The 26,227-nt window shown below is 35.8% G+C and overlaps 2 protein-coding genes across 18 annotated transcripts in view; one reads left to right on the plus strand and one right to left on the minus strand.

Annotated features, from left to right (window-relative positions):
* Window positions 1–26,227, minus strand: part of MRP (Multidrug-Resistance like Protein 1) — a 117,926-nt gene that overhangs the window by 83,188 nt on the left and 8,511 nt on the right. The window lies entirely within an intron of this gene.
* The window catches only part of LOC141394869 (uncharacterized), a 61,950-nt gene continuing 38,350 nt past the window's right edge, over window positions 2,628–26,227 (plus strand). Inside the window, exons 1-2 of the mRNA XM_073969949.1 lie at window positions 2,628–2,875; window positions 2,961–3,045. Coding sequence (XP_073826050.1) covers window positions 2,804–2,875; window positions 2,961–3,045 — 157 coding nt within the window. The 5' untranslated portion in view covers window positions 2,628–2,803. The remainder of the gene's footprint in view (window positions 2,876–2,960; window positions 3,046–26,227) is intronic.

The following is a 26,227-nucleotide window of genomic DNA, read 5'->3' on the forward strand; positions in this document are numbered from 1 at the left end:
TGTTTGCTCAAGAAGTATGGACTTGCCCCTGAAAAAACTTTTACCATTGTAATTGAGGCAGCGAATGCAAGCTGCTTCAACAAAAATCAAAGTGATTCGATATCAGGTCTTAAAGTGAACTTATCCGAAATTTTGTGTGGGAGGTACCGAATGGAGTGGACAAATATAGTCCATATTTGAACCTGATCTATATCTGGTATATATATTAGGATGTGTAAAGTATGGACCAATTCGGCCACTCCCTTCAAGAGTTACCGTACGAACAATTTTTCCGAACATTTTTGAACTTTTGTGGGGGAGGTTCCTGAAGGAGTGGACCGATATGTCTTATCTTCAAATTTAAACTATGTTTGGATAACATATTACTAAGGCCAAATTTTGGACCGAATCGGCAGATCCGTTCGAGAGTTATCTTGCGCTCCAACCACCTCACACGGTGTCATAGGTGTTGTTTGCAACTTTCATGCTATTTTCTCAGGAAGTATAGACTTGCCGCTAATGAAACTTGTACCGTCGTATGGGGGGCAGTGAATACAAGTTGATAAAACAAAAACCAAAGCTATTTGAGAAATGGCCCTAAACTGAACTTTTCCGAAATTTTGTGTGGGAGGTACCCGAAGGAGTGAACCGATTGAGTCCATATTGAAACCTTATCTAAGTCTGGTACAAATTTTACGATGTGCAAAACATGGACCAAATCGGTTACTCCCTTCAAGAGTTATCGTGCGCACAAAATTTCGGAACATTTTCGTACTTTTGTGTGGGAGGTACCGGAAGGAGTGGACCGATATAGCCCATCTTCGAACTTAAACTAAGTTTGGGCAAAATATTCTAAAGCCAAAATTTGAACCGAATCGGTTGATCCGTTCGAGAGTTATCGTGCGCTCCAGCCAGACAGACAGACGGACGGACATTGCTCAATCGACTCTAAATTGTCTGAAACACATTTCTTCCAAACATACTTGGGGTCTAAAACCATTATTTCGATGAGGCACATTTTGCCCGTATGAAAGTGTATATACCCTTTCTGCGTAAAGGCTGAGGGTATAAAAACCAGTTGGTTGATCCCTATAAGCTGCGACACATTTCCTCAAAGGACAAACACAAGGGTGTATAAATTTCGAAGAATTTGTTGTAAAATAACAAAAGACAAATTCAAGATTGTATACATTTCGAAGATTTTGTTATAAAATAGAAAAATACAAACTAAAGTTTGCGAACATTTTGGCGATAATTCACGAGACGGAGAATCTAAATGGAGTGGAGTTGGAGTCTAAGTCGAAAGCTAAACTAGTGATGGGAAGGGAACATAAAAAACCTTTTCGATGATGAAGCAAAATCAGTGAAGAGGATAAATTGCTTCCAAACTCCATTTTGAACCCAAAGATGAAATAAAAATGCAAGCCATTGCGAAATATCCCAGAATTAATAAAATGCATTTATTATACTTATTTATGTGAGAAACAATAATATTAACACTGCAGTTACACATGCCAGTAAAATGGTGTCAGTTGAGTGCATGTATTATACTCGAAAATGCCGAAAAAATTGTTCGACTGGCATGTAATGGTCTTGTGTGTTTACACATGCCAGTGCATGTTCTATTTCAAATTTATTTTGAACCACATATAACACACAAAATTGCATTATATTATAGACTTAAACACACAATGCACAACATATTTTATTATTTTTATTTTATTTCGCTTTAAAAATGCGAATATCAGTCATAAACATAATGAATCTGGTATTGCCGTCTTTTCAATATTGTATTATCCCAGAGGGGAAATTATTTGTCAACCTATATTTTCATGAAAAACATCAAAATTATGTCTTTATTTACCACTAATATATTGCAGCTACCGAGATGTATTATTTGTATTTCATAACTTTTTGGGAACAAATTGAATACTCTAACAGCTGACGGAAAAAATCTGAAATTTTTTTTTTAAATTGTAAGTTTTTTCTAAGTAGCCGGCCTTTGGCCGGGGATTTAAGACTTTCTCCTATGGACAGGAGCCAATTAAGGGCACGAAAACAACATTTTTTAATTTAAATTTTTGTTCTTACTTTAACAAGGGTCTCGGCAAATCTTTTTTCATTTTCGACATATCACTGGCAGTCAGTTTAAAATTTTACTGGCATGAAAAATCAAGTGTCAGTGGAGTCGACAATGCAAAAAATTTAATTGTGATAGTAAAATATTGTGTATGTATTGAATATTTCGAACTGTCACTGGCATGTGTAAACGCTGGGTAAGTGGTTGTAATTCATGCATATAATGTCATGTTCATACCAGCATTTGAATCACGTCGTTCGTTCCCATAATTACGAGATGGGACATATTTTATCGTCGTTCTGAGAGTAATTTAAATTGAACAATGTACAAAAATCGTTGTTCGTTCTCAAAATTTTGTATGGGAAATGAAGTAATTGTATCGTAATTTGGGGTCGAACAACGAATAGAGAGCGAATTACCGCTAGTCTGAACATGGCATAACTTATATGAATTTGCCTTGAATCTACCCTAGCATTCATTTACTATTTCCCCCAACTAATAAGCTTGGCGCTTTCTCAATCCTTGTAATAAAAAACGCCAAAAAATTTAAACATTGGCATTACTTAATATACAGGATATTGACAGTTGGAGAACGGAGAACATCTGTGGAAACTGTCAGTTTGTTTTTGTGTCTAGTGTGTTGTTTTGGGAATTTTTTTTAACCAGTTGATATATTTCAAGAAGAATATTTTAAACCATTTTATTCCTAAATATATAATGAAATATTAAGTGTAAAAAAGTGCAATGAGTGGACACCACAAATATTCAGATAATAGCAGGAGATCGAATGACAGAAGCCGTAATCATCATGTTGAGGTAGGTGGAACAACGTTTGGTTTGAAGGCATTTTTTTCACGCATCCCATAATATTTACATATATAAATTATTACATTTCTTTTAGCATGATGAACGGGACGGACGCTACAGTGGTGGTGAACGATCTTCTGATAGGGATAGATATCATAAGTCTTCCAAAGATTATTCAGGTAAGTTTTCAAAAATGTAAAATGTTTTTTCATTATGTGTCGGATGATGCTTTTTACTGTACGGGGGGTAATGACTCAAAATGATGATCATCAATGCAATTAGATAGTGCACATTCTTGTCCATTGAGGGATTTACGTACATGTATGTACATACATACATATGTATATTTTTATGTGCTATAATGCGTCCATACTGACAGGAAATTGTAATGGCATGCAATTGCTAATGTTCACTATACCATTTTATAGATATGATGTAGGTACCAAGGGTATATTAATTTATATATCCAACACAATGTTGAAATTAATCTAAATGACAATGGATAAATGGACGGTTAAATCGATCACTTATAAGAAAGTATAGCATATATTAAAAACATTTTGTATAGTCACGAGAAGAAGAATCTGATGTGTGAACAACAGTGAATTTCAATATTTTTTTCGAAATGGCATATCGGAATTCGGAGAACACTCTAAAACTTCGTTTCCATTAGAGCTTTTTGCTGGGTTAACCTTCTTTATGAGTACTTGAAATCCAGTGGCTTTATTAAGTCCGGGTAAACCCGAATGTATTATAACTCGAAAACTAATGAAACAATTTTGTGGGCCTATTTAGGATGTCTTAATACAAACCATCCCCATATATTGTTATGTGTAACCCACTTCTCTCCGCTTCAAAGCAGTATTTCGTAGACGGCGATTGGTCAGAAAATGGTTATTTTCCAACAAATGAAAAAGATCGACTAATAACGTTTGGTATTATTTCTTTTTTTTTTATAAAAAATCAAAAAAAAAGTGTTTTGTGAATGACCGCTTAAATTTTTCATAGCACATGCAATTTTCGCCAGTTTAAACTGACATCGAGGATCAAATAGCAGTCAGAACTGGAAAATCATTATTATTATTCTTCATATAATAAGTCTTTTTAGTTCTGTTTCGTTATTCTGGTTCATGTTGTATCTGTCCATGCTATTGATAAAATGGCACGCTTCATTTTCCATTCCACATAAATTGATACCAGACATACAACATAAATGATAATTGTTATGAAAATTGAACCCAATTCAATTTAATAGAGTTGGTGCCAATCGAAATGAAAGGGGAGGGGCAAGAAATATGTTTACGCTTATTGAAGATGACTAATTTTTTCTCATATTGTATTTAAGATGTATCTCTCCTTTCTCAAGCTTCTATAGACCCTTTATGTAAGAAAGGGCTGCTTCTACAGACCCTTACTGAAAGAAATTGTGCTTCTATAGACCTTTTCTGAGAGAAAGACTGTTTCTATAGACCCCTTCTGAAAGAAAAACTGCTTCTAAAATATCGTTTCTAAAAGAAGGGTTGCTTCTATAGACCCTTTCTGAAAAGGTGTGCTTCATAGACCATTTCTAGGAGGAAGGGCGCTTCTATAGAACCTTTCGGAATGAAAGGGTGATTCTATAGAACCTTTCGGAATGAAAGGGTGCTTCTATAGAACATTTCGGAATGAAATTGTGCTTCCATAGAACCTTTCGGAATGAAAAGGTGCTTCTATGGAACCTTTCGGAATGAAAGGGTGCTTCTATAGAACCTTTCGGAATGAAAAGGTGTTTCTATGAAACCTTTCGGAATGAAAAGATGCTTCTATGGAACCTTTCGGAATGAAAGGGTGCCTCTATAGAACCTTTCGGAATGAAAGGGAGCTTCTACAGAACCTTTCGGAATGAAAGGGTGTTTCTATAGAACCTTTCGGAATGAAAGGGTGTTTCTATAGAACCTTTCGGAATGAAAGGGTGTTTCTATAGAACCTTTCATAATGAAAGGGTGTTTCTATAGAACCTTTCATAATGAAAGGGTGTTTCTATAGAACCTTTCGGAATGAAAGGGTGTTTCTACCGAACCTTTCGGAATGAAAGGGTGCTTCTATAGAACCTTTCGGAATGAAAGGGTGCTTCTATAGAACCTTTCGGAACAAAGGGGTGCTTCTATTGAACCTTTCGGAACGAAAGGGTGCTTCTATAGAACCTTTCGGAATGAAAGGGTGCTTCTATAGAACCTTTCGGAATGAAAGGGTGCTTCTATAGAACCTTTCTGAAAGAAAGGGTGCTTCTATAGAACCTTTCTGAAAGAAAGGGTGCTTCTATAGAACCTTTCTGAAAGAAAGGGTGCTTCTATAGAACCTTTCTGAAAGAAAGGGTGTTTCTATAGAACCTTTCGGAATGAAAGGGTGCTTCTATAGAACCTTTCGGAACAAAAGGGTGCTTCTATAGAACCTTTCGGAACAAAAGGGTGCTTCTATAGAACCTTTCGGAACAAAAGGGTGCTTCTATAGAACCTTTCGGAACAAAAGGGTGCTTCTATAGAATGAAAGGGTGCTTCTATAGAACCTTTCGGAATGAAAGGGTGCTTCTATAGAACCTTTCGGAATGAAAGGGTGCTTCTATAGAACCTTTCGGAATGAAAGGGTGCTTCTATAGAACCTTTCGGAATAAAAGGGTGCTTCTATAGAACCTTTCGGAATGAAAGGGTGCTTCTATAGAACCTTTCGGAATGAAAGGGTGCTTCTATAGAAGCTTTCGGAATGAAATTGTGCTTCTATAGAACCTTTCGGAATGAAAAGGTGCTTCTATGAAACCTTTCGGAATGAATAGGTGCTTCTATTGAACCTTTCGGAATGAAAAGGTGCTTCTATGAAACCTTTCGGAATGAATAGGTGCTTCTATAGAACCTTTCGGAATGAAAAGGTGCTTCTATGAAACCTTTCGGAATGAAAAGGTGCTTCTATGAAACCTTTCGGAATGAAAGGGTGTTTCTATAGAACCTTTCGGAATGAAAGGGTGTTTCTATAGAACCTTTCGGAATGAAAGGGTGTTTCTATAGAACCTTTCGGAATGAAAGGGTGTTTCTATAGAACCTTTCGGAATGAAAGGGTGCTTCTATAGAACCTTTCGGAATGACAGGGTGCTTCTATAGAACATTTCGGAATGAAATTGTGCTTCTATAGAACATTTCGGAATGAAATTGTGCTTCCATAGAACCTTTCGGAATGAAAAGGTGCTTCTATGGAACCTTTCGGAATGAAAGGGTGCTTCTATAGAACCTTTCGGAATGAAAAGGTGCTTCTATGAAACCTTTCGGAATGAAAAGGTGCTTCTATGGAACCTTTCGGAATGAAAGGGTGCCTCTATAGAACCTTTCGGAATGAAAGGGAGCTTCTACAGAACCTTTCGGAATGAAAGGGTGTTTCTATAGAACCTTTCGGAATGAAAGGGTGTTTCTATAGAACCTTTCGGAATGAAAGGGTGTTTCTATAGAACCTTTCATAATGAAAGGGTGTTTCTATAGAACCTTTCGGAATGAAAGGGTGTTTCTACCGAACCTTTCGGAATGAAAGGGTGCTTCTATAGAACCTTTCGGAATGAAAGGGTGCTTCTATAGAACCTTTCGGAACAAAGGGGTGCTTCTATTGAACCTTTCGGAACGAAAGGGTGCTTCTATAGAACCTTTCGGAATGAAAGGGTGCTTCTATAGAACCTTTCGGAATGAAAGGGTGCTTCTATAGAACCTTTCTGAAAGAAAGGGTGCTTCTATAGAACCTTTCTGAAAGAAAGGGTGCTTCTATAGAACCTTTCTGAAAGAAAGGGTGCTTCTATAGAACCTTTCTGAAAGAAAGGGTGCTTCTATAGAACCTTTCTGAAAGAAAGGGTGCTTCTATAGAACCTTTCGGAATGAAAGGGTGCTTCTATAGAACCTTTCGGAACAAAAGGGTGCTTCTATAGAACCTTTCGGAATGAAAGGGTGCTTCTATAGAACCTTTCGGAACAAAAGGGTTCTTCTATTGAACCTTTCGGAACAAAAGGGTGCTTCTATATAACCTTTCTGAAAGAAAGGGTGCTTCTATATAACCTTTCTGAAAGAAAGGGTGCTTCTATATAACCTTTCTGAAAGAAAGGGTGCTTCTATATAACCTTTCTGAAAGAAAGGGTGCTTCTATATAACCTTTCTGAAAGAAAGGGTGCTTCTATATAACCTTTCTGAAAGAAAGGGTGCTTCTATATAACCTTTCTGAAAGAAAGGGTGCTTCTATATAACCTTTCTGAAAGAAAGGGTGCTTCTATATAACCTTTCTGAAAGAAAGGGTGCTTCTATATAACCTTTCTGAAAGAAAGGGTGCTTCTATATAACCTTTCTGAAAGAAAGGGTGCTTCTATATAACCTTTCTGAAAGAAAGGGTGCTTCTATATAACCTTTCTGAAAGAAAGGGTGCTTCTATATAACCTTTCTGAAAGAAAGGGTGCTTCTATATAACCTTTCTGAAAGAAAGGGTGCTTCTATATAACCTTTCTGAAAGAAAGGGTGCTTCTATATAACCTTTCTGAAAGAAAGGGTGCTTCTATATAACCTTTCTGAAAGAAAGGGTGCTTCTATATAACCTTTCTGAAAGAAAGGGTGCTTCTATATAACCTTTCTGAAAGAAAGGGTGCTTCTATATAACCTTTCTGAAAGAAAGGGTGCTTCTATATAACCTTTCTGAAAGAAAGGGTGCTTCTATATAACCTTTCTGAAAGAAAGGGTGCTTCTATATAACCTTTCTGAAAGAAAGGGTGCTTCTATATAACCTTTCTGAAAGAAAGGGTGCTTCTATATAACCTTTCTGAAAGAAAGGGTGCTTCTATATAACCTTTCTGAAAGAAAGGGTGCTTCTATATAACCTTTCTGAAAGAAAGGGTGCTTCTATATAACCTTTCTGAAAGAAAGGGTGCTTCTATATAACCTTTCTGAAAGAAAGGGTGCTTCTATATAACCTTTCTGAAAGAAAGGGTGCTTCTATATAACCTTTCTGAAAGAAAGGGTGCTTCTATATAACCTTTCTGAAAGAAAGGGTGCTTCTATATAACCTTTCTGAAAGAAAGGGTGCTTCTATATAACCTTTCTGAAAGAAAGGGTGCTTCTATATAACCTTTCTGAAAGAAAGGGTGCTTCTATATAACCTTTCTGAAAGAAAGGGTGCTTCTATATAACCTTTCTGAAAGAAAGGGTGCTTCTATATAACCTTTCTGAAAGAAAGGGTGCTTCTATATAACCTTTCTGAAAGAAAGGGTGCTTCTATATAACCTTTCTGAAAGAAAGGGTGCTTCTATATAACCTTTCTGAAAGAAAGGGTGCTTCTATATAACCTTTCTGAAAGAAAGGGTGCTTCTATATAACCTTTCTGAAAGAAAGGGTGCTTCTATATAACCTTTCTGAAAGAAAGGGTGCTTCTATATAACCTTTCTGAAAGAAAGGGTGCTTCTATATAACCTTTCTGAAAGAAAGGGTGCTTCTATATAACCTTTCTGAAAGAAAGGGTGCTTCTATATAACCTTTCTGAAAGAAAGGGTGCTTCTATATAACCTTTCTGAAAGAAAGGGTGCTTCTATATAACCTTTCTGAAAGAAAGGGTGCTTCTATATAACCTTTCTGAAAGAAAGGGTGCTTCTATATAACCTTTCTGAAAGAAAGGGTGCTTCTATATAACCTTTCTGAAAGAAAGGGTGCTTCTATATAACCTTTCTGAAAGAAAGGGTGCTTCTATATAACCTTTCTGAAAGAAAGGGTGCTTCTATATAACCTTTCTGAAAGAAAGGGTGCTTCTATATAACCTTTCTGAAAGAAAGGGTGCTTCTATATAACCTTTCTGAAAGAAAGGGTGCTTCTATATAACCTTTCTGAAAGAAAGGGTGCTTCTATATAACCTTTCTGAAAGAAAGGGTGCTTCTATATAACCTTTCTGAAAGAAAGGGTGCTTCTATATAACCTTTCTGAAAGAAAGGGTGCTTCTATATAACCTTTCTGAAAGAAAGGGTGCTTCTATATAACCTTTCTGAAAGAAAGGGTGCTTCTATATAACCTTTCTGAAAGAAAGGGTGCTTCTATATAACCTTTCTGAAAGAAAGGGTGCTTCTATATAACCTTTCTGAAAGAAAGGGTGCTTCTATATAACCTTTCTGAAAGAAAGGGTGCTTCTATATAACCTTTCTGAAAGAAAGGGTGCTTCTATATAACCTTTCTGAAAGAAAGGGTGCTTCTATATAACCTTTCTGAAAGAAAGGGTGCTTCTATATAACCTTTCTGAAAGAAAGGGTGCTTCTATATAACCTTTCTGAAAGAAAGGGTGCTTCTATATAACCTTTCTGAAAGAAAGGGTGCTTCTATATAACCTTTCTGAAAGAAAGGGTGCTTCTATATAACCTTTCTGAAAGAAAGGGTGCTTCTATATAACCTTTCTGAAAGAAAGGGTGCTTCTATATAACCTTTCTGAAAGAAAGGGTGCTTCTATATAACCTTTCTGAAAGAAAGGGTGCTTCTATATAACCTTTCTGAAAGAAAGGGTGCTTCTATATAATCTTTCTGAAAGAAAGGGTGCTTCTATATAACCTTTCTGAAAGAAAGGGTGCTTCTATATAACCTTTCTGAAAGAAAGGGTGCTTCTATATAACCTTTCTGAAAGAAAGGGTGCTTCTATATAACCTTTCTGAAAGAAAGGGTGCTTCTATATAACCTTTCTGAAAGAAAGGGTGCTTCTATATAACCTTTCTGAAAGAAAGGGTGCTTCTATATAACCTTTCTGAAAGAAAGGGTGCTTCTATATAACCTTTCTGAAAGAATGGGTGCTTCTATAGAACCAATCTGAAAGAAAGGGTGCTTCTATATAACCTTTCTGAAAGAAAGGGTGCTTCTATATAACCTTTCTGAAAGAATGGGTGCTTCTATAGAACCAATCTGAAAGAAAGGGTGCTTCTATAGACCCTTTCTGAAATAAAGAGTGCTTCTATAGGACCTTTCTGAAATAAAGAGTGCTTCTATAGGACCTTTCTGAAATAAAGAGTGCTTCTATACGACCTTTCTGAAATAAAGAGTGCTTCTATAGGACCTTTCTGAAATAAAGAGTGCCTCTATATACACTTTCTAAGAGAAGGAGTGCCTCTATATACACTTTCTAAGAGAAGGAGTGCCTCTATATACACTTTCTAAGAGAAGGAGTGCCTCTATATACACATTCTAATAGAAAGAGTGCCTCTATATACACTTTCTAATAGAAATAGTGCTTCTATGGACCCTTTCTAAAAGGAAGGGTGCCTCTATGGACCCTTTATAAAAGGAAGAGTGCTTCTATGGACCCTTTCTAAAAGGAAGGGTGCTTCTATGGACCCTTTCTAAAAGGAAGGGTGCTTCTATGGACCCTTTCTAAAAGGAAGGGTGCTTCTTTACACCATTTCAAAGAGAAAATCTGAAAAAGGGTGCTTCTAAATACCCTTTTTGAAAAAGGTTGCTTCCATAGACCCTTAAGAGAAAGGATGCTTCTATAGGCCCTTTCTAATAGGAAGGGTGCTTCAATATACCATTTCTAAAAGGAGGGATCCTTCTATAGACTCTTTTTAAAAGGAAGGGCCCTTTTATAGACCATTTCTAAAAGGAAGGGTCCTTCTATAGACCCTTTTTGAAATAAAGGGTCTTCCTTTAAACCCGTTCTGAAAAATTGTGCTTCTATAGACTCTTTCTCAGAGAAAGTGTGATTCTATAGACCCTTTCTGAGAGAAAGGGTAGTTCTATAAACACTTTCTAAGAGAAAGTTTGCTTCTTTAGACCCTGTCTAAAAGAAGGGTCCTTTAATAGACCCTTTCTAAAAGTAAGGGTCCTTCTATAGACTCTTTCTAAAAAGAAGTGCCCTTCTATAGACCCCTTCAAAAAAGGAAAGGTTCTTCTAGAGACCCTTTCTGATAGAAGGGTTCCTTCTATAGACCCTTTTGGAAAGAAAGTTTGCTTCTATAGGACCTTTCTGACAGAAAGGTTCCTTCTATAGCACCTTTATGAAAGAAAGGGTCCTTCTATAGACCCTTTTTGAAAGAAAATGTTCTCCTATAGACCCTTTCTGAAAGAAAGGATCGTCAGATTCATTTTTGAAATGAAGCGTTGCTTCTATATGCACTTTCTGAAAAAAAAGGTGCTTCTATAGAACCTCTCGGAAAGATTATTTTAACTAACAACAAACCCAGAATGACAGCGAAGAAAAGATTATTACGTTACAAAGGATCTCATCCAATTGAGGAGAAACAACCAACCAGTTTAAGATGGATTATGATAAATCATGCAAAGCGTTGATGGAATCAACATTAAATAGTTCGATGAGCACCGGGAGTTGAGTAACTTACTGAAATAGTCTGGGTGTCCAAATTTTTTTTGTTTGTATAAATTAAATTTTTATTAGTTTTAAGATTTAATCTAGGTGCTAGAGTAGTCTAGGTTAAGCTATTTTCTGTAACATAGATGGCCTTTGAGGCTTGGTTACCCTTTAATTGAAATAATAAATTAAATTAAAATTAAATTCTCAAACTGTCTTAACTTAACCAAATCATTTCCGAAACATAGTAGAGTTGTGCAATTGAACGAACTAGTTCACTGTCATAATTCAAAAACGTTTGAGTAATATCATACAAACGACCGGTGTTCATTGAACTAGATCGTGAACTAGTTCGTTCAATATAGTTCAATTGACACAACTCTAAAACATAGGTCCCGCTATTGAAGTATAACAACAAAATTGAATCGTATAGCCCGACTTCACTTTCGTCTTCCAGCATCAGAATTGCTTATCCGGTTGTCGATCTACTATTTCCACAAATGTTTCCAAGAACATTCTTGAAAGGACATGGGTGGGGTACCTCTCTCATATCTATCTATAAGTGCAGCCCAATTTTTTTTATTTAGCTCAATGATAATTGAACTATTTTAATGGCTTAGTCCGAACGGCGAAGAAATAATCACGATATGTAAGCCAACATTATGATGATGGGCTTTTGCCACCGTGAAACAGTTTGGTTTTGTCTAGAATTCGTATTGAAACAGTTATCAATATGAATTCGGTAAGCGGGAGAACAACACTGCGCGCAATCTTTACACATACATATCAGTGGAGAACTGAATCAGCGCAGGGGGCTCTACTGAACATTGTTGGTGGGGTTTGACCTATCTCCAGACTTCGATAGCGTTGACCACGCCGCACTATCTGAGAGCATCGAGCAAACTAGCCTCTGGACAAGTTTGAAGCTTAGGATAATCATACATGCATGCATATTTTCTCACAAATATACCCGAATTGACAAGTGAGACATCTCCCATATCAACAAGTTCACCCCGTGTTCCATTTTTCTGCCGGGTCCAGACAACCATTATGGGCTGTATTTCGCAATGCAATACTGTTGTAATAAGTACTGAAAGAGCTATCCCAAATAAAGTTTAAATTTTTTCGCGAACAGATCTCAACCTGTTCTTAAACCTAAATGTTTTAAATATACATACATTCATAACTTAAGTTTGTGGCCGAAAATCATATTCGAATTCATTCACAACATTTCTTCTTTTCTATTGCCTTAAATGGAACAACCTCATCAAATTATTTAATATTTACATTTCAATGAAGCAGTTTTTAAGAATATTAAATGATATTTGTAGAAGTCAATGAACTTGTTATGGATCGTTTAGATAACATAATATGACACCCACCACTCAATGACATAATATTCGTGTGTATTTGTGTGTGTTTTTCGTGTTGTGACTTCTTTTCTACTTTGTAAAATTCATTTCTAATTATTGTCTTTGTCTTGGAATATTTTAAAAAAGCTTGAATAGTATTCTGAAAAATATAATAATACTACCGCTGATGGTAATTGTGGACGACAATTTGTAATTCAACATTCATATGTCTCAAATGAATTTGTTGTAATATTACGATCAATGAGGGTCTCTGTCAATACTTATTTGAAAAAGAAATGTGCAAATTACAATTGACTTTTTACAGCGGCATGTAAACAATGGAAACAAATAAAGCAAAAAAAAACGTAGCTCAACAAGAAAAACTTGATCAATAGATCATCGTTTTAGATAAATATAAAATTTGTAAAATTAATATTCTGTAAAATGTAAAAGATTATTAGATGAGTAGATTGTTCTATTTTTCATATTTTTAATAGATTTCTATTGATGAATATTATGATGTCTAATAAATGTTTATCTGTAGCTCAAATATAATCAAACTTATGAGAAATGAAAATCTATGTATATGAAACAGAAATATATCAACTAGTCACAATTTGGATTAAATAACCCATTGAAATGAAAACGAAAGTTTTTTTAATTAATTAATAGTTCGTAGTAATAATTGCTGAGTAGTTTAATTGGGTAGATTTAACGTTGTAAATCTATGCAATGTTTAATGATATTAATATTAAAAATTTGCTTCATCGTACATATGTACGTATGTATGTATATATATTCCAATACATTTGATATTTTAATTTTAGAATGTTTGTTATTGAGGAGTAATAATTTCCTTGTGGATTGACACGATGACGCGCTTTTGGTAGTTCGGTTCGATGCATTTAAGCCATAATTAAAATCAAATTAAAAACAGTTATTAACAGAGGATTTTTTACAAAAGTTAAGCACTAAAATTATATCATCACAACAATAAAATAGAAAAAAATATTCATTAACACAATTCAAGTGAAATAATTGGTTTTAGTTGAAATCAGAGTATTGTAAAAATTTTAATAAAAAATCCAAAATCAATGCAAAATGCAAGTAAACAAGTAAAAAAGTATGAGTCGGCTTTGACTCTAGCCTGTGTAAATTGAAACACACACACACCAAATAACTTATGTATTTAGGGGGTTTTCAAAATGTTGGACAAATGTGGTTTAGGATTAAAGATCAAAAGTTTTGCGGAGGAGATACTTAAAGGAATGAACCGACATAGACTTGGCCATGAAAAACATAATATTGCTGTAAACGAACAGCATCGGTATACATTTCCAAAGGATCTTCGAACAGACCTTAAACTGCACTAAGTCACAAATGTTGAACTTCTGTGGGGGGAGGTACTCTAAGGAGAGAACTGTTATGGGCCATTTTAGAAATTAAACTAAATTTGGACAAAATATTAGATGATCCAAAGTTTGGACCAAACTGGTTACCCCGTTCAAGAGAGTTTACATATTGGGGGGAAGTAACGGAAGTTGTGGGCCGGTATTGCACATCTTCGAACTGAAACTATGTTTGGACAAAATATGATGAAGATCAAATTTTGCCATAGGGGATTTTTACACCTTTCGGGCTGTTTTCTCAAGAAGTATGGACTTGCCCATGATATAACTTTTACCGTCGTATGGAGGGCAGTGAATACAAGTTGTTACAACAAAAATCAAAGCGATTCGAGAGCAGGTCCTAAACTGAACTTTTCCGAAATTTCATGTGGGGAGGAGATTACCGATTGAGTTCGTATTGGAACCTCATCTAAGTCTGGAAGAAATTTCAAAATTTCCGAACATTTTCGTACTTTTGTGGGGGAGGTACCGGAAGGAGCGGACCGATATAACCCATCTTCGAACTTAAACTAAGTTTGGACAAAATATTACGAAAACCAAGTTTTGGACCGAATCGGTTGATCCGTTCAAGAGTTATTGTGCGCTCCAGCCAGACAGACAGACGTATGGACATGGCTGAAATCACGATATGCGAGGATTTCATTTTTGTATGCGAAATCATGATACGTTTTGCGAAATCCGAAACGCCTTCGTAATCACGAAATGACGTCGAATGTAAACCAAGCATTAATTACTGAAATTATAAGCATTTTAATTTTACCGATTTTTGTCGGTAACTCCAAAAATGTGTTAGAGAATCGCACTACTGTAGGCCTATTCTGTAACTTTTATCGATTGAAAAGTTGTTAAAATTTCTTTTGTTTTTGTAACAACTACAAAACAAACAAATGAAATTGTTGTAAAATAAACAATGAGTAAAGTTGTTAAAAATTTACAGAATAGGCCTACTGTAGGCCTATTCTGTAACTTTTTAACAACTTTACTCATTGTTTATTTTACAACAATTTCATTTGTTTGTTTTGTAGTTGTTACAAAAACAAAAGAAATTTTAACAACTTTTCAATCGATAAAAGTTACAGAATTCCTATACTGTATAGGAATTCTGTAACTTTTATCGATTGAAAAGTTGTTAAAATTTCTTTTGTTTTTGTAACAACTACAAAACAAACAAATGAAATTGTTGTAAAATAAACAATGAGTAAAGTTGTTAAAAAGTTACAGAATAGGCCTACTGAAGTCTTTAAAATAAATTTAATTTTAAATCAAAACTTGACAGACATTTTGATGAAATTTGGAAAATGTGACGCAATTTGGTCTAGAAAAAATTTCGACATATTATATATTGAAATCGTGGTGGTGTAGGGTATCATATAGTCAGATAACGGTTAATCTTCACCATTTTATATAATCAAAATTTAACCCGATATTCACAATTTTCATATGAGGCGGGCCTTCGGCTTGAAGTTGGGACTTTCACCTATAAGGCTGTTCAAATAACGTCTAAATAACTGAAATCCTTTTATCCCAAAACTTATTTTGGAGAGTATGAACTTGCCGAAAATATATATGTATGTATGTATATGGTTTTTTTTTTTTTTTTTTAAACTTTTGGGGCATATATCTTGACAATTGCAGACATCCCGAACAACTGTGGACCTTTGCCAGTAGATTAGACTGGACATTTTAGTTGGTGACCATAGGTTTTTTACAATTTTAGGGTAAGTATATCAGCAAGTATGGACTTGCCCCTCAAAAAATAGGATGATCGTTATAGGGGCTTCTTTCTTTAAAAATTTCAAAATGGTAGGAGCAAAAACACGTTTTGAGGTCGTATGTGAGGACTTCTCACTGTGGAGACCTTCAGTTATTCTATTAGGAGACTTTGAAGTCTACAATGAGATGATCTTGAGAAAATCTTGATGTCTTCTATGACGAGAACATTTTATGGTTGTCTATGTAGAGATCTTGAGAATTTGTATAAAAAGAAATCTTGGACACTTCTATGACAATGAACTCCTCAAGGTGAAAATATTTAGTTTTTTATTAGGAGACATTGAGGCAATCTATGAGAAGACCTTGAACTCTTCTATTAAAATACACTGAGTTTTTCTATAAGGATGCTTTAAGGTTTTCCAAGAACAGACCTGGAGGTATTCTATAAAAATACAGTGAAGTCTGATATCAGGAGATTTTGAGGACTTCTATGAGACGAATAAAACATATTAAAAACAGTTGCAACAACAACATGAATCTGATGACGAAATCGGAGACACGCTATGAGCTAATCTGACGCAGCAACATAACTGCTATCGCGGTAGTCCTTGGGGCGACTAAGACCAGAGCATCCATTACATCTCATCGATGTTGACATGTGGTGGGTGCGGATCTGGCAAACGCTAAAGATCGATGGGCCGGGGTTCTTCGCTATCCAGCAAGGTCTAAAAGAGCATTCCGAGATGTATTGCCGCTCCCATCGTGAAAAAATATACATAACTGTTAAAATTACGCCCCTGTAGGAATATTCTGTAACTTTTATCGATTGAAAAGTTGTTAAAATATCTTTTGTTTTTGTAACAACTACAAAAGAAACAAATGAAATTGTTGTAAAATAAACAATGAGTAAAGTTGTTAAAAAGTTACAGAATAGGGGGACTGGTCGTAGATTCCTCCGAGTCAATCCGGTACATAGAACGGCCGACGCACAGTGGTTCAAAACTATGTAACTCTTGAACGGATATGTATTAAAAACATTCGAATTCGGTCTAGTAGTTGCAAGGAATTCAAGGTCAAAGTTAAAAATTTGAGTTTTTTCATATTTTGAGTGTTTTTGAGTTTTTTAAATGTTCTATTAAAAAAGGTCAAACACCAATAAAAAAACCATAAAAATACAAAAAAAAATTAAAAAAAATAGAAAAAATTGCTCAAATTTTTTTTCAAAATTTTCTTTTTACAGTGTTTGATTTAACTTGCTTTGGTGTCCGTTTAGTTCAAATCTAGTAACTCCTTTTCCACACAGTTACAATACATGAATATGAAACCAAAACCAATATGAGTCCATTTTTTTCTTATAGTAGTATTTTAAGGATTCTAACTTCATTTTTAGGTTCCCAATGGTACAGAAACTTCCTCACCAAAAAATTTGGACATAGTTCAAGGTTTTGGTGTAGGCTCCATATAGCGGTACCATCCGATTTCAGGTATTTTAAGGATCTTTTCTTTATTTTCAACCCGAATTTGCTAAAATTTGGCATTTAGAGTTCCCAGTGGTACCGAAATGGAAAATTATGAAATTATGGTTTTGGTATAGCCCTTATATAACGGTACCACACTTTCAGGCATTTTAAAGTTTTTATCTAAATTAATAAATACAAAAAGGTCGAACAAAAATCTAAGAAGATTTTATCTATATTTTCGGCCTAAATTGGCTATAATTAATTTTGTTATGAGGTTCTCAGTGGTCAACAAATTAAATTACGGAAAAGTTAGAAATAAAAAAAATTTAAAAAAATTAGTTACAGTGTTTTATTTATAAATGCACTTCGAAACTAGAAAATAATTTTGCATGATGGAATCTCTCAAAAAAAGCTTGCATTATAATTAAAAATTTGTACAACATTAAACGGCCAGTGTTTTATTTGAGAGTTGCCATCATGAAAAATTATTTTGTAGTTTTAAGTGCATTTATTAATAAAACACTGTAACTTACCATTTTTAATTATTATTTATTAAAAAAAAATTAATTGTTTTTTAACTTAATTTTTTTTTTTCAAAATTAAAAAAATATTCCATCGGTTTTCATAAAGCTCTTACAAAAACTTATCTTCTTCTTTATTTGCAAATCCGTTATCCGGATATAAGCGATCATACAATAGAATTATAAATGTGTTCATATAATTTCATATTTATATTATAATGATTACTCAGGCATAAACAGCTCACTATTTCTTGCAGCCGAAATCACATTTCCTTCATCTCGGCAGCCTGTCCAGTCTTGGATATTTTTCATCCAGTTCAGTTCTCTTCTACCTCTTCCTCTTTTTCCTTCTATTTTACCTTTTATAATGGTTTGCAGAAACTTATATTTGTCATTTCTCATGAGATGTCCCAGGTATGCAATTTTTCGAGATTTGGCATGTTGCAGCAGTTGTCTTTCTAATCCCATTCTTCTTAGAACGTCCTGGTTTGATACATGGTCGGTCCAGGGTATCTTTAAAATCCTTCGGTAGACCCATATTTCGAAGGATTCAAGCTTTTTCTTATCGGTAATTTTGATGGTCCACGTCTCAACTTATACCCAGCAAAATAAATTGGAAGCAGTGCAATGTAGACTACTTCTATCACGACATGTTTTGATGCAGTTCAAACGGAGTCATGAAAAAGGCACTCCATTCCTCACATTTTAACCGCTTTTGGATGCAATCCAAAGAATCACATCCATTTGCAGTAAAAATGCAGTGGCAAGGGTCAGTTAAAATGCAGTGCCAAGGGGTTAGTTAAAATGCAGTGCTATGGAGTGCATCTTTCAGTAGTCACGCTCTTGTAAAAATCATGAGTGAAAATGCATAATTGGATGCACTTCCAGATTACTTGTATATATAATTTAACTGCATCTTTGGAGGCAAACATTTTGCTGGGTACATTAACAAAATATCCATTTGTATAAAAAAGCTATAATTTAATGGGAAACGGTATGAAAAAGCACGAATTTTTACCCATGTAATTTCAAAAAAATAAAAAAAGATTTAAACGGACGGGACTGGACGAGTACAAAGATATATATGGTCTGAAAGAGGACACTCTCGGGCATCATTCTGTGAAAACGGAACTTTGGTCCAAGCTGTTCCCTAAAAGTTCTATTACACAAAAGTTGGAATTTTACTAAAGTTTAGTACCTGAGGATACTGTAATTTATTGAAACGGTTCTTTAAAACAACAATTCTACCTACGTTACAAAAAAAGCAATGAACACAACAGATATTGTTTTGTTGTGTTTCCGATACATAACTATTTCTTTCTCCAGAAATTTGCAAAAATGACGTATTTTCCAAAATTGCGAAAAAAAAATGGACGTCTTTAGGAGCACGCCACGCCCACACCTTTCAATATTTTGACAAAAATTTTTGGTTTCATTAGTTTCAATCTGATTACTATCAAATCCCATATAGAAATTAACAATCGTTGATGACAAAAAATTGTGGTTTTGGCCAGGAAAATCGATTTCTGAACCATTGGGCGCCGTGGGTTTGCCACCCTCCTTCGGATGGATCAGGGTGGATCACGAAAACTCTCGAACGAAACTCTCAGTCGTTTTGGTCCAAATGAAGCCTCGTAATATTGTGTTCAAACTTAGATCAAGATCGAAGATTACCCACATCGCTTCACACTTTCTACCCCACAAATGTTTAAATTTTTTGATAAAACTATAGACGGGAGTAACCACACTTTGCACTACGTAATATATTGGTCCGCACCTGCCGTTACATCCTACACAAAATTTCTAAAATTTTCCCAGAAGTGTACTTCAAAGGCATGCCTCGGATAGTTTTTTTTAAAGTTGGCCTTCCAGCCTCTATTACGGTCAAGAGGGACAATATCGGACAACATCTTCGGATACCTCCCTTAGAAAATTAATGATTTTGGCAGAGTTGTAGGGGCATCGAGGACCAAAATCAGTTACAAAAAACATGACATTTTGAGTGGAAGGTACCCCAAGGCTTGGACCGATATATTCCATCTTCCTACCTGATCTCCGTCTAGAAGACATATTACGACAATCAAAGTTTGCACCAAATATACTTGAGGTCTAATGCCATTATTGCGATGAGTAAAATTTTTATCGTATCAAAGTGTATAGACTAACGTTAGTCTAAAGCCTGAGGGTATAAATATCAATATCAAAACTAAAATTACAAAATAATTATTTTTTGAATAACACACCACATTCTTAAGGCTGTAATTAGCCAGTCAGTCATCTTTTTACAAATAATTAGTAATTTTTTAATGACTTTATTTGTTTTTTTTTTCGAATAAAATGGAATCTTATCTTTGACATTTGTTGTTCTTCTCTGTCTATTCTAAGACAAGTTGTTAAATAATTCTCAAGTTGAGTTTTGGTTTTTTTTTTGTTAGATTTTTTTTTCTAAAACAAGTTTTAAATTCTAAATCCAGTAGTAGAGACTAAGTTAATTTATGTTGATGTTTTTGGTCTTTTCAAGTTCAAATTGTAGTTGGGAGAAATATTTTGTGCTGTTGTAAACGAGTTTGGGTTTTGTGTGGTGGTTCTTTCTTTTAAGCCGAAATGAATTATGCCCATTTCGTTGGTTTTCTAACAGTGAAATAACTTTTAGTACTTTTTTGGTGATGATCCGAAACTTGATCGTTGGCATCATACACAATACCTAAACGAATTAGTTAATCTGTCATTGAACATTGAATCAAATTCTTTTGATTATTTTAGATTCTGTTCTTGGCCAAAATTGAGGGAAGCTTTGTTTGTTAAATGTAATACCTAATTTATAGGTGCGGCGGGTATTGATTTATGTCTGTGTCTGGTGTCAAAAAAGTATTTCCGGTTTAGAAGGGCTCGAGATTCGATTTGTTAATTAGGCAAAAACAAGTTTCTAAAAATTCTAAGAATTAGAAACAATACAAAGCTAATGGACCAAAGGTCAATATTACAAGTTAAAATTTAAAACTTAACTTACCTGTTTCTAAATTAATTCAGGTGTAATAGCTTAGAATATTGAAATAATACATAAATTAGTTTTAAGGTATACACATCATCCGAATGACTTTGAATCTTTAAAGGAAGGTAATGTGTAATGTATGCGACGCATAAGAATTATGGCAACAACAGAGAGAGAAGAACATACAAACTAATAAATAGGTCAATATTTGTGTTCCGTATGCAGATGTTATTGCCCTCATATTTTCTTTCTTTCTACTATCTCATAGTAATATCACTTTGAAAATCAAAATCCTTATCTTAAAAAAAGAAAACTTCATCGTCATCTCCTACAACAAATGATATGTGATAAGATTTTAAAGCAGTATATTTTTCAAATCAATATTTATACCCTCAGTTCTTTATGCTAAGGAGGGTATATACACACTTAAGACGAACACAAGTGTGCCTCATAAAAAAAATTGTAGAGTTGGTTTGGACGAAGTTTTTTCAGGTAATTTGGAGTCTATTTAGCCCTGTACTTCCGTCACGATTTGGTCGCTCTGGTCCAAACTTTGTACCAAGTAATATTTTGTCCCAACTTAAATCATGTTTTAAGATGGGCCATACGATTCACTCCTTCAGGAACCTCCCCCACAAAAGTTTCAATTTTTTTCGCTGAAATGGTGGGCACGATAAGCAAGTAACCGATTTGTTCCAAACCTTGCCTATCGCAATATTTCTTCTAGACGTAGATAAGATGTGAATATGGACTATATCGGTTCGATACTTTGGGTATCAACCACACAAAATTTCAAAATTTTTCGCAAAAGTGCAGTTTAAGAAAATGTCTCGGACAGTTTTGAACTTTCTTTTTTGCAGCAGTTGTTCTTCGCGGCCCCGTATACGATATTGTAATTCTTTTTCGGGAGCAAACCCATAATTCCTGAGATAATCATGACCCAAAACCATTCCGATACAAATTAAAATTTCTGACGAGTACGATAACCTACAAATTAAGTATTCGATTTGGCCGTTAAATTTCTTCCAAACGTACATACATCAAGTTCCAAACAGCACTATATCGGGCAACACCTTCCTGTACCTCCCTCACAAAAGTTCAACTTTTTCGCTTGAGTGCAGTTTGAGGGCTGTACGAGGATCTTTTTGAAAATTTTACCGAAAGTAGTACTTGTTGTCCTGATTGCAACTATTTAGTTTTTATCGTGAGCCAGTCCATACTTCCTGAGATAATGGGACAAAAGCACTGAAAACCTATGGAGCCATATAAATGTCTTATGAACACATTAACCTACGAATTTAGTATCGGATTTGACCGAAATTTTGTAAATCTCAGCATTTTATTATTTCCAAGATCAACAATATCGGACGACGCATATGTGTATCTCTTTCACAAAAGTTCATAATGTTTATTTAAGTGAAGTTTAAGGGCTGTTTGAGTTCCGTTTTGAAATTTTCACAGAAGGTACTCCTTGTGGCCCTTCTTTTTACAATGATATAATGTTTTTCAGGGGCAGGTCCATACGTTCTGATATAATGAAACGGAAACTCTTATATATCCTGTAGGATAGATCGCCCCTTGAGCCATATACCGTAGTCTAGATGGCTTTTTGGGTCGGCTATTGTAGAGTAGATAAACCTTTTGGGTCGTCTACTGTAGATAACGTGGTCGCCTACTTTAGAGTAGATGGCGCTTTGGGTCGTCTAATGTAAAATAGATGTTCCTTTGGATTGACTACCATAGTGCTGATGGCCCTTGATTTTCTACCGTAGAGTAGATGACCCTTAAAGTCGTCTTCTCTAGAGTAAGAGTAGATGGCTCTTTTGGCCGTTTACTGTAGAGTAGATGGCCCTTTTGGTCGTCTATTGGAAAGTAGATGACCCAGTGGGTAGCCCTTTGGGGCGTCTACTGTAGAGTAGATGGCCCTTTGGGGCGTCTACTGTAGAGTAGATGGCCCTTTGGGGCGTCTACTGTAGAGTAGATGTCCCTTTGGGGCGTCTACTGTAGAGTAGATGGCCCTTTGGGACGTCTACTGTAGAGAAGATGGCCCTTTGGTGTGCCTACTGTAAAGTAGATGACCCTGTGGGGCGTCTACTGTAGATCAGATGGCCCTTTGGGGCGTCTACTGTAGAGTAGATGGCCCTTTGGGTTGTCTACTGTAGAGAAAATGGCCCTATGGTGTGTCTACTGTAAAGTAGATGACCCTGTGGGGCGTCTACTGTAGATCAGATGGCCCTTTGGGGCGTCTACTGCAGAGTAGATGGCCCTTTGGGGCGTCTACTGTAGAGTAGATGGCCCTTTGGGGCGTCTACTGTAGAGTAGATGGCCCTTTGCGGCGGCTACTGTAGAGTAGATGGCCCTTTGGGGCGTCTACTGTAGAGTAGATGGTCCTTTGGATCGTCTACTGTAGAGTAGATGGTCCTTTGGATCGTCTACTGTAGAGTAGATGGCCCTTTTGGTCGTCTACTGTAGAGTAGATGGCCCTTTGGGGCGTCTACTGTAGAGTAGATGGCCCTTTGCGGCGGCTACTGTAGAGTAGATGGCCCTTTGGGGCGTCTACTGTAGAGTAGATGGCCCTTTGGGTCGTCTACTGTAGAGTAGATGGCCCTTTGGGTCGTCTACTGTAGAGTAGATGGCCCTTTGGGTCGTCTACTGTAGTGTAGATGGCCCTTTGGGTCGTCTGCTGTAGAATAGATGACCCCTTGGGTCGTCTACTGTAGTGTAGATGGTCCCTTGGGTCGTCTACTTTAGAGTAGATGGCCCCTTGGGTCTCCTACTGTAGAGTAGATGGTCCTTTGGATCGTCTACTGTAGAGTAGACGGCCCTTTTGGTCGTCTACTGTAGATTAGATGGCCCTTTGGGGCGTCTACTGTAGAGTAGATGGCCCTTTGCGGCGTCTACTGTAGAGTAGATGGCCCTTTTGGTCGTCTACTGTAGAGTAGATGGCCCTTTGGGGCGTCTACTGTAGAGTAGATGGCCCTTTGGGGCGTCTACTGTAGAGAAGATGGCCCTTTGGGGCGTCTACTGTAGAGTAGATGGCCCTTTGGGGCATCTACTGTAGAGTAGATGGCCCTTTGCGGCGTCTACTGTAGAGAAGATGACCCTTTGGGGCGTCTACTGTAGAGAAGATGGCCCTTTGGGGCGTCTACTGTAGAGTAGATGGCCCTTTGGGTTGTCTACTGTAGAGAAAATGGCCCTATCAGGCATGTCACAGAAACGAATTCCGATCGAAAGTGGAATTAATTCCGTATTTAGCTTCTTCAGAAAACGAAAAACGAAGAATTTTTCGGAATGAAACCACTTTTGATTTTGCAAACGGAATTGTATTTTTATTTTTTTTTACATTTGCCACTTTAAAACACTCTAAAAACACTTAGAAATAATAAAAATGTTGTTTTGTTAACAAATTTACATTTAATTTCATATTTATACTAAATAATGAAGTTTTCCGATTTTACAAAATCGATCGGAATCTGAAGAAGCTAAAACAAAAACGATCGAAATGAAATTACGGAATTGAAACCATTCCGATCGGAATCTGTGACATGCCTGTATGGTGTGTCTACTGTAAAGTAGATGACCCTGTGGGGCGTCTACTGTAGATCAGTTGGCCCTTTGGGGCGTCTACTGTAGTGTAGATGGCCCTTTGGGGCGTCTACTGTAGAGTAGATAGCCCTTTGCGGCGGCTACTGTAGAGTAGATGGCCCTTTGGGGCGTCTACTGTAGAGTAGATGGCCCTTTGGGTCGTCTACTGTAGAGTAGATGGCCCTTTGGGTCGTCTACTGTAGAGTAGATGGCCCTTTGGGTCGTCTACTGTAGAGTAGATGGCCCTTTGGGTCGTCTACTGTAGAGTAGATGGCCCTTTGGGTCGTCTACTGTAGAGTAGATGGCCCTTTGGGTCGTCTGCTGTAGAGTAGATGACCCCTTGGGTCGTCTGCTGTAGAGTAGATGACCCCTTGGGTCGTGTACTGTAGTGTAGATGGTCCCTTGGGTCGTCTACTGTAGAGTAGATGGCCCCTTGGGTCTCCTACTGTAGAGTAGATGGCCCTTTGGGTCGTCTACTGTACAGATGACCCCTTGGGTCGTCTACTGTAGAGTAGATGGCCCCTTGGGTCGTCTACTACAGAGTATATGGCCAAAACTTCACTTTGACTGATCTAAGGAGTTGAGTCAATTATTAAACGGATAACATATTAAAAGTAATTTCATATTTTTCTTCATTTAAACTAATGATTTAATTACTTTTTTAGTAGTTTTTTTATCAATTTGTTTCATTTTTTTTCTCCCCCTCTTCGCTTCTACCACTTTTGTTTCTCTTTGATTATTACAATATCAATTATAGTTTATTAAACAAAAGCAAACGACTCAAACTCAATCAAAAATTGTGAAATTCCGTCAAATGTTTGAATATGATCGCCGCATCTCTTCTCCAATGATTGTGTCGAAAAATTCCGTATAATAATAACAACAGCAATAGCGACACTAAACTCACATTTATTGTTTATTTTGGTATAATTTTCTGTGTGTACATGCATAAATATTTACATGGAAATTAGGGTGGAACGTGGGGGATTTTAAATGGTTTGGAACATTATATTAAAAAAAAAAATTAAAAAAGACAGATTGAAAACTATACCTGAGAACATCAAGCATGCTCTATGACCTTGTAGTTGTTATAGTTAACAAAAAACAAAACACCCACTTCAAGAAGTTAAAAAACGTTTTCTAATCTTTCCCCTATTGAGGACTGTCTTATCAAAACATCATTTGGAAGTTATTATTTTACAACTTGAGATAAAAGCTTTACTACCACAACAGGAACCTAGGAACCTGTTGTTGGTTTTCGGTATTTCAAAATCTAGTGAAAATGTGAGGAACAACCACAACAAAAATGAAAAAACAAAATCTTGATTAATGAAAACTGCCACATATTTTTTTTGTTGCATATCAAATTGTAATCTATTTCTCGCTCTCTGGCCCTGAAGGTTCTTCGTTCCATTGTTTTTTGTTCTGCTATCGTCAATGCGAATGGATGGATGAATGGAGTGGACGGTTGTTGGGTGGATGGATAGATTGGTTGGGCGTTTAATTGTGGCACACTTATAAACAAAATCAACATTGTTTGCATTTGAGTTGCTGCCGCTGTAGCAGCGGCGGTAGTAGTTAAATAATTTGTTTTTTTTTAATTTTTTTTATTTAACAAAAAAGCGTTCAGTTGTGATATTATTTAGTTTGTTACTTACTTTATTGTTGTTGTTTATATTATCATTATTTATTTGGTTTTTCTATTGTAGTTTTTTTGGACATTATAATTATTGTCACCTCATTGTTTTACTAGTGTTAACTTGTTCACAACTTGATAAGCTTTTTAAGTTTTTTTCTTCTTTACAATTGCTTGTTGAGATTTGAAAAACAAAATTATTTATGATTTGCAGTTTTTTTTTGTTGTTTTCTTCAACTATTATCATTTATGGAAGGTTAGTTTAGTTGTTAGATAATTTCTTTGTTTTTCTATTCTTGTCAATTTAGTTTATTTGTCTGAGCTTTTTCTTAACTCCTCAATATTTCTTGCTGATATGGATTATCTATCAAAGA

The sequence above is a fragment of the Musca autumnalis genome, unplaced genomic scaffold (assembly GCF_047663935.1).
Source record: "Musca autumnalis isolate F117 unplaced genomic scaffold, ASM4766393v1 scaffold_2, whole genome shotgun sequence".
Taxonomy (NCBI): domain Eukaryota; kingdom Metazoa; phylum Arthropoda; class Insecta; order Diptera; family Muscidae; genus Musca; species Musca autumnalis.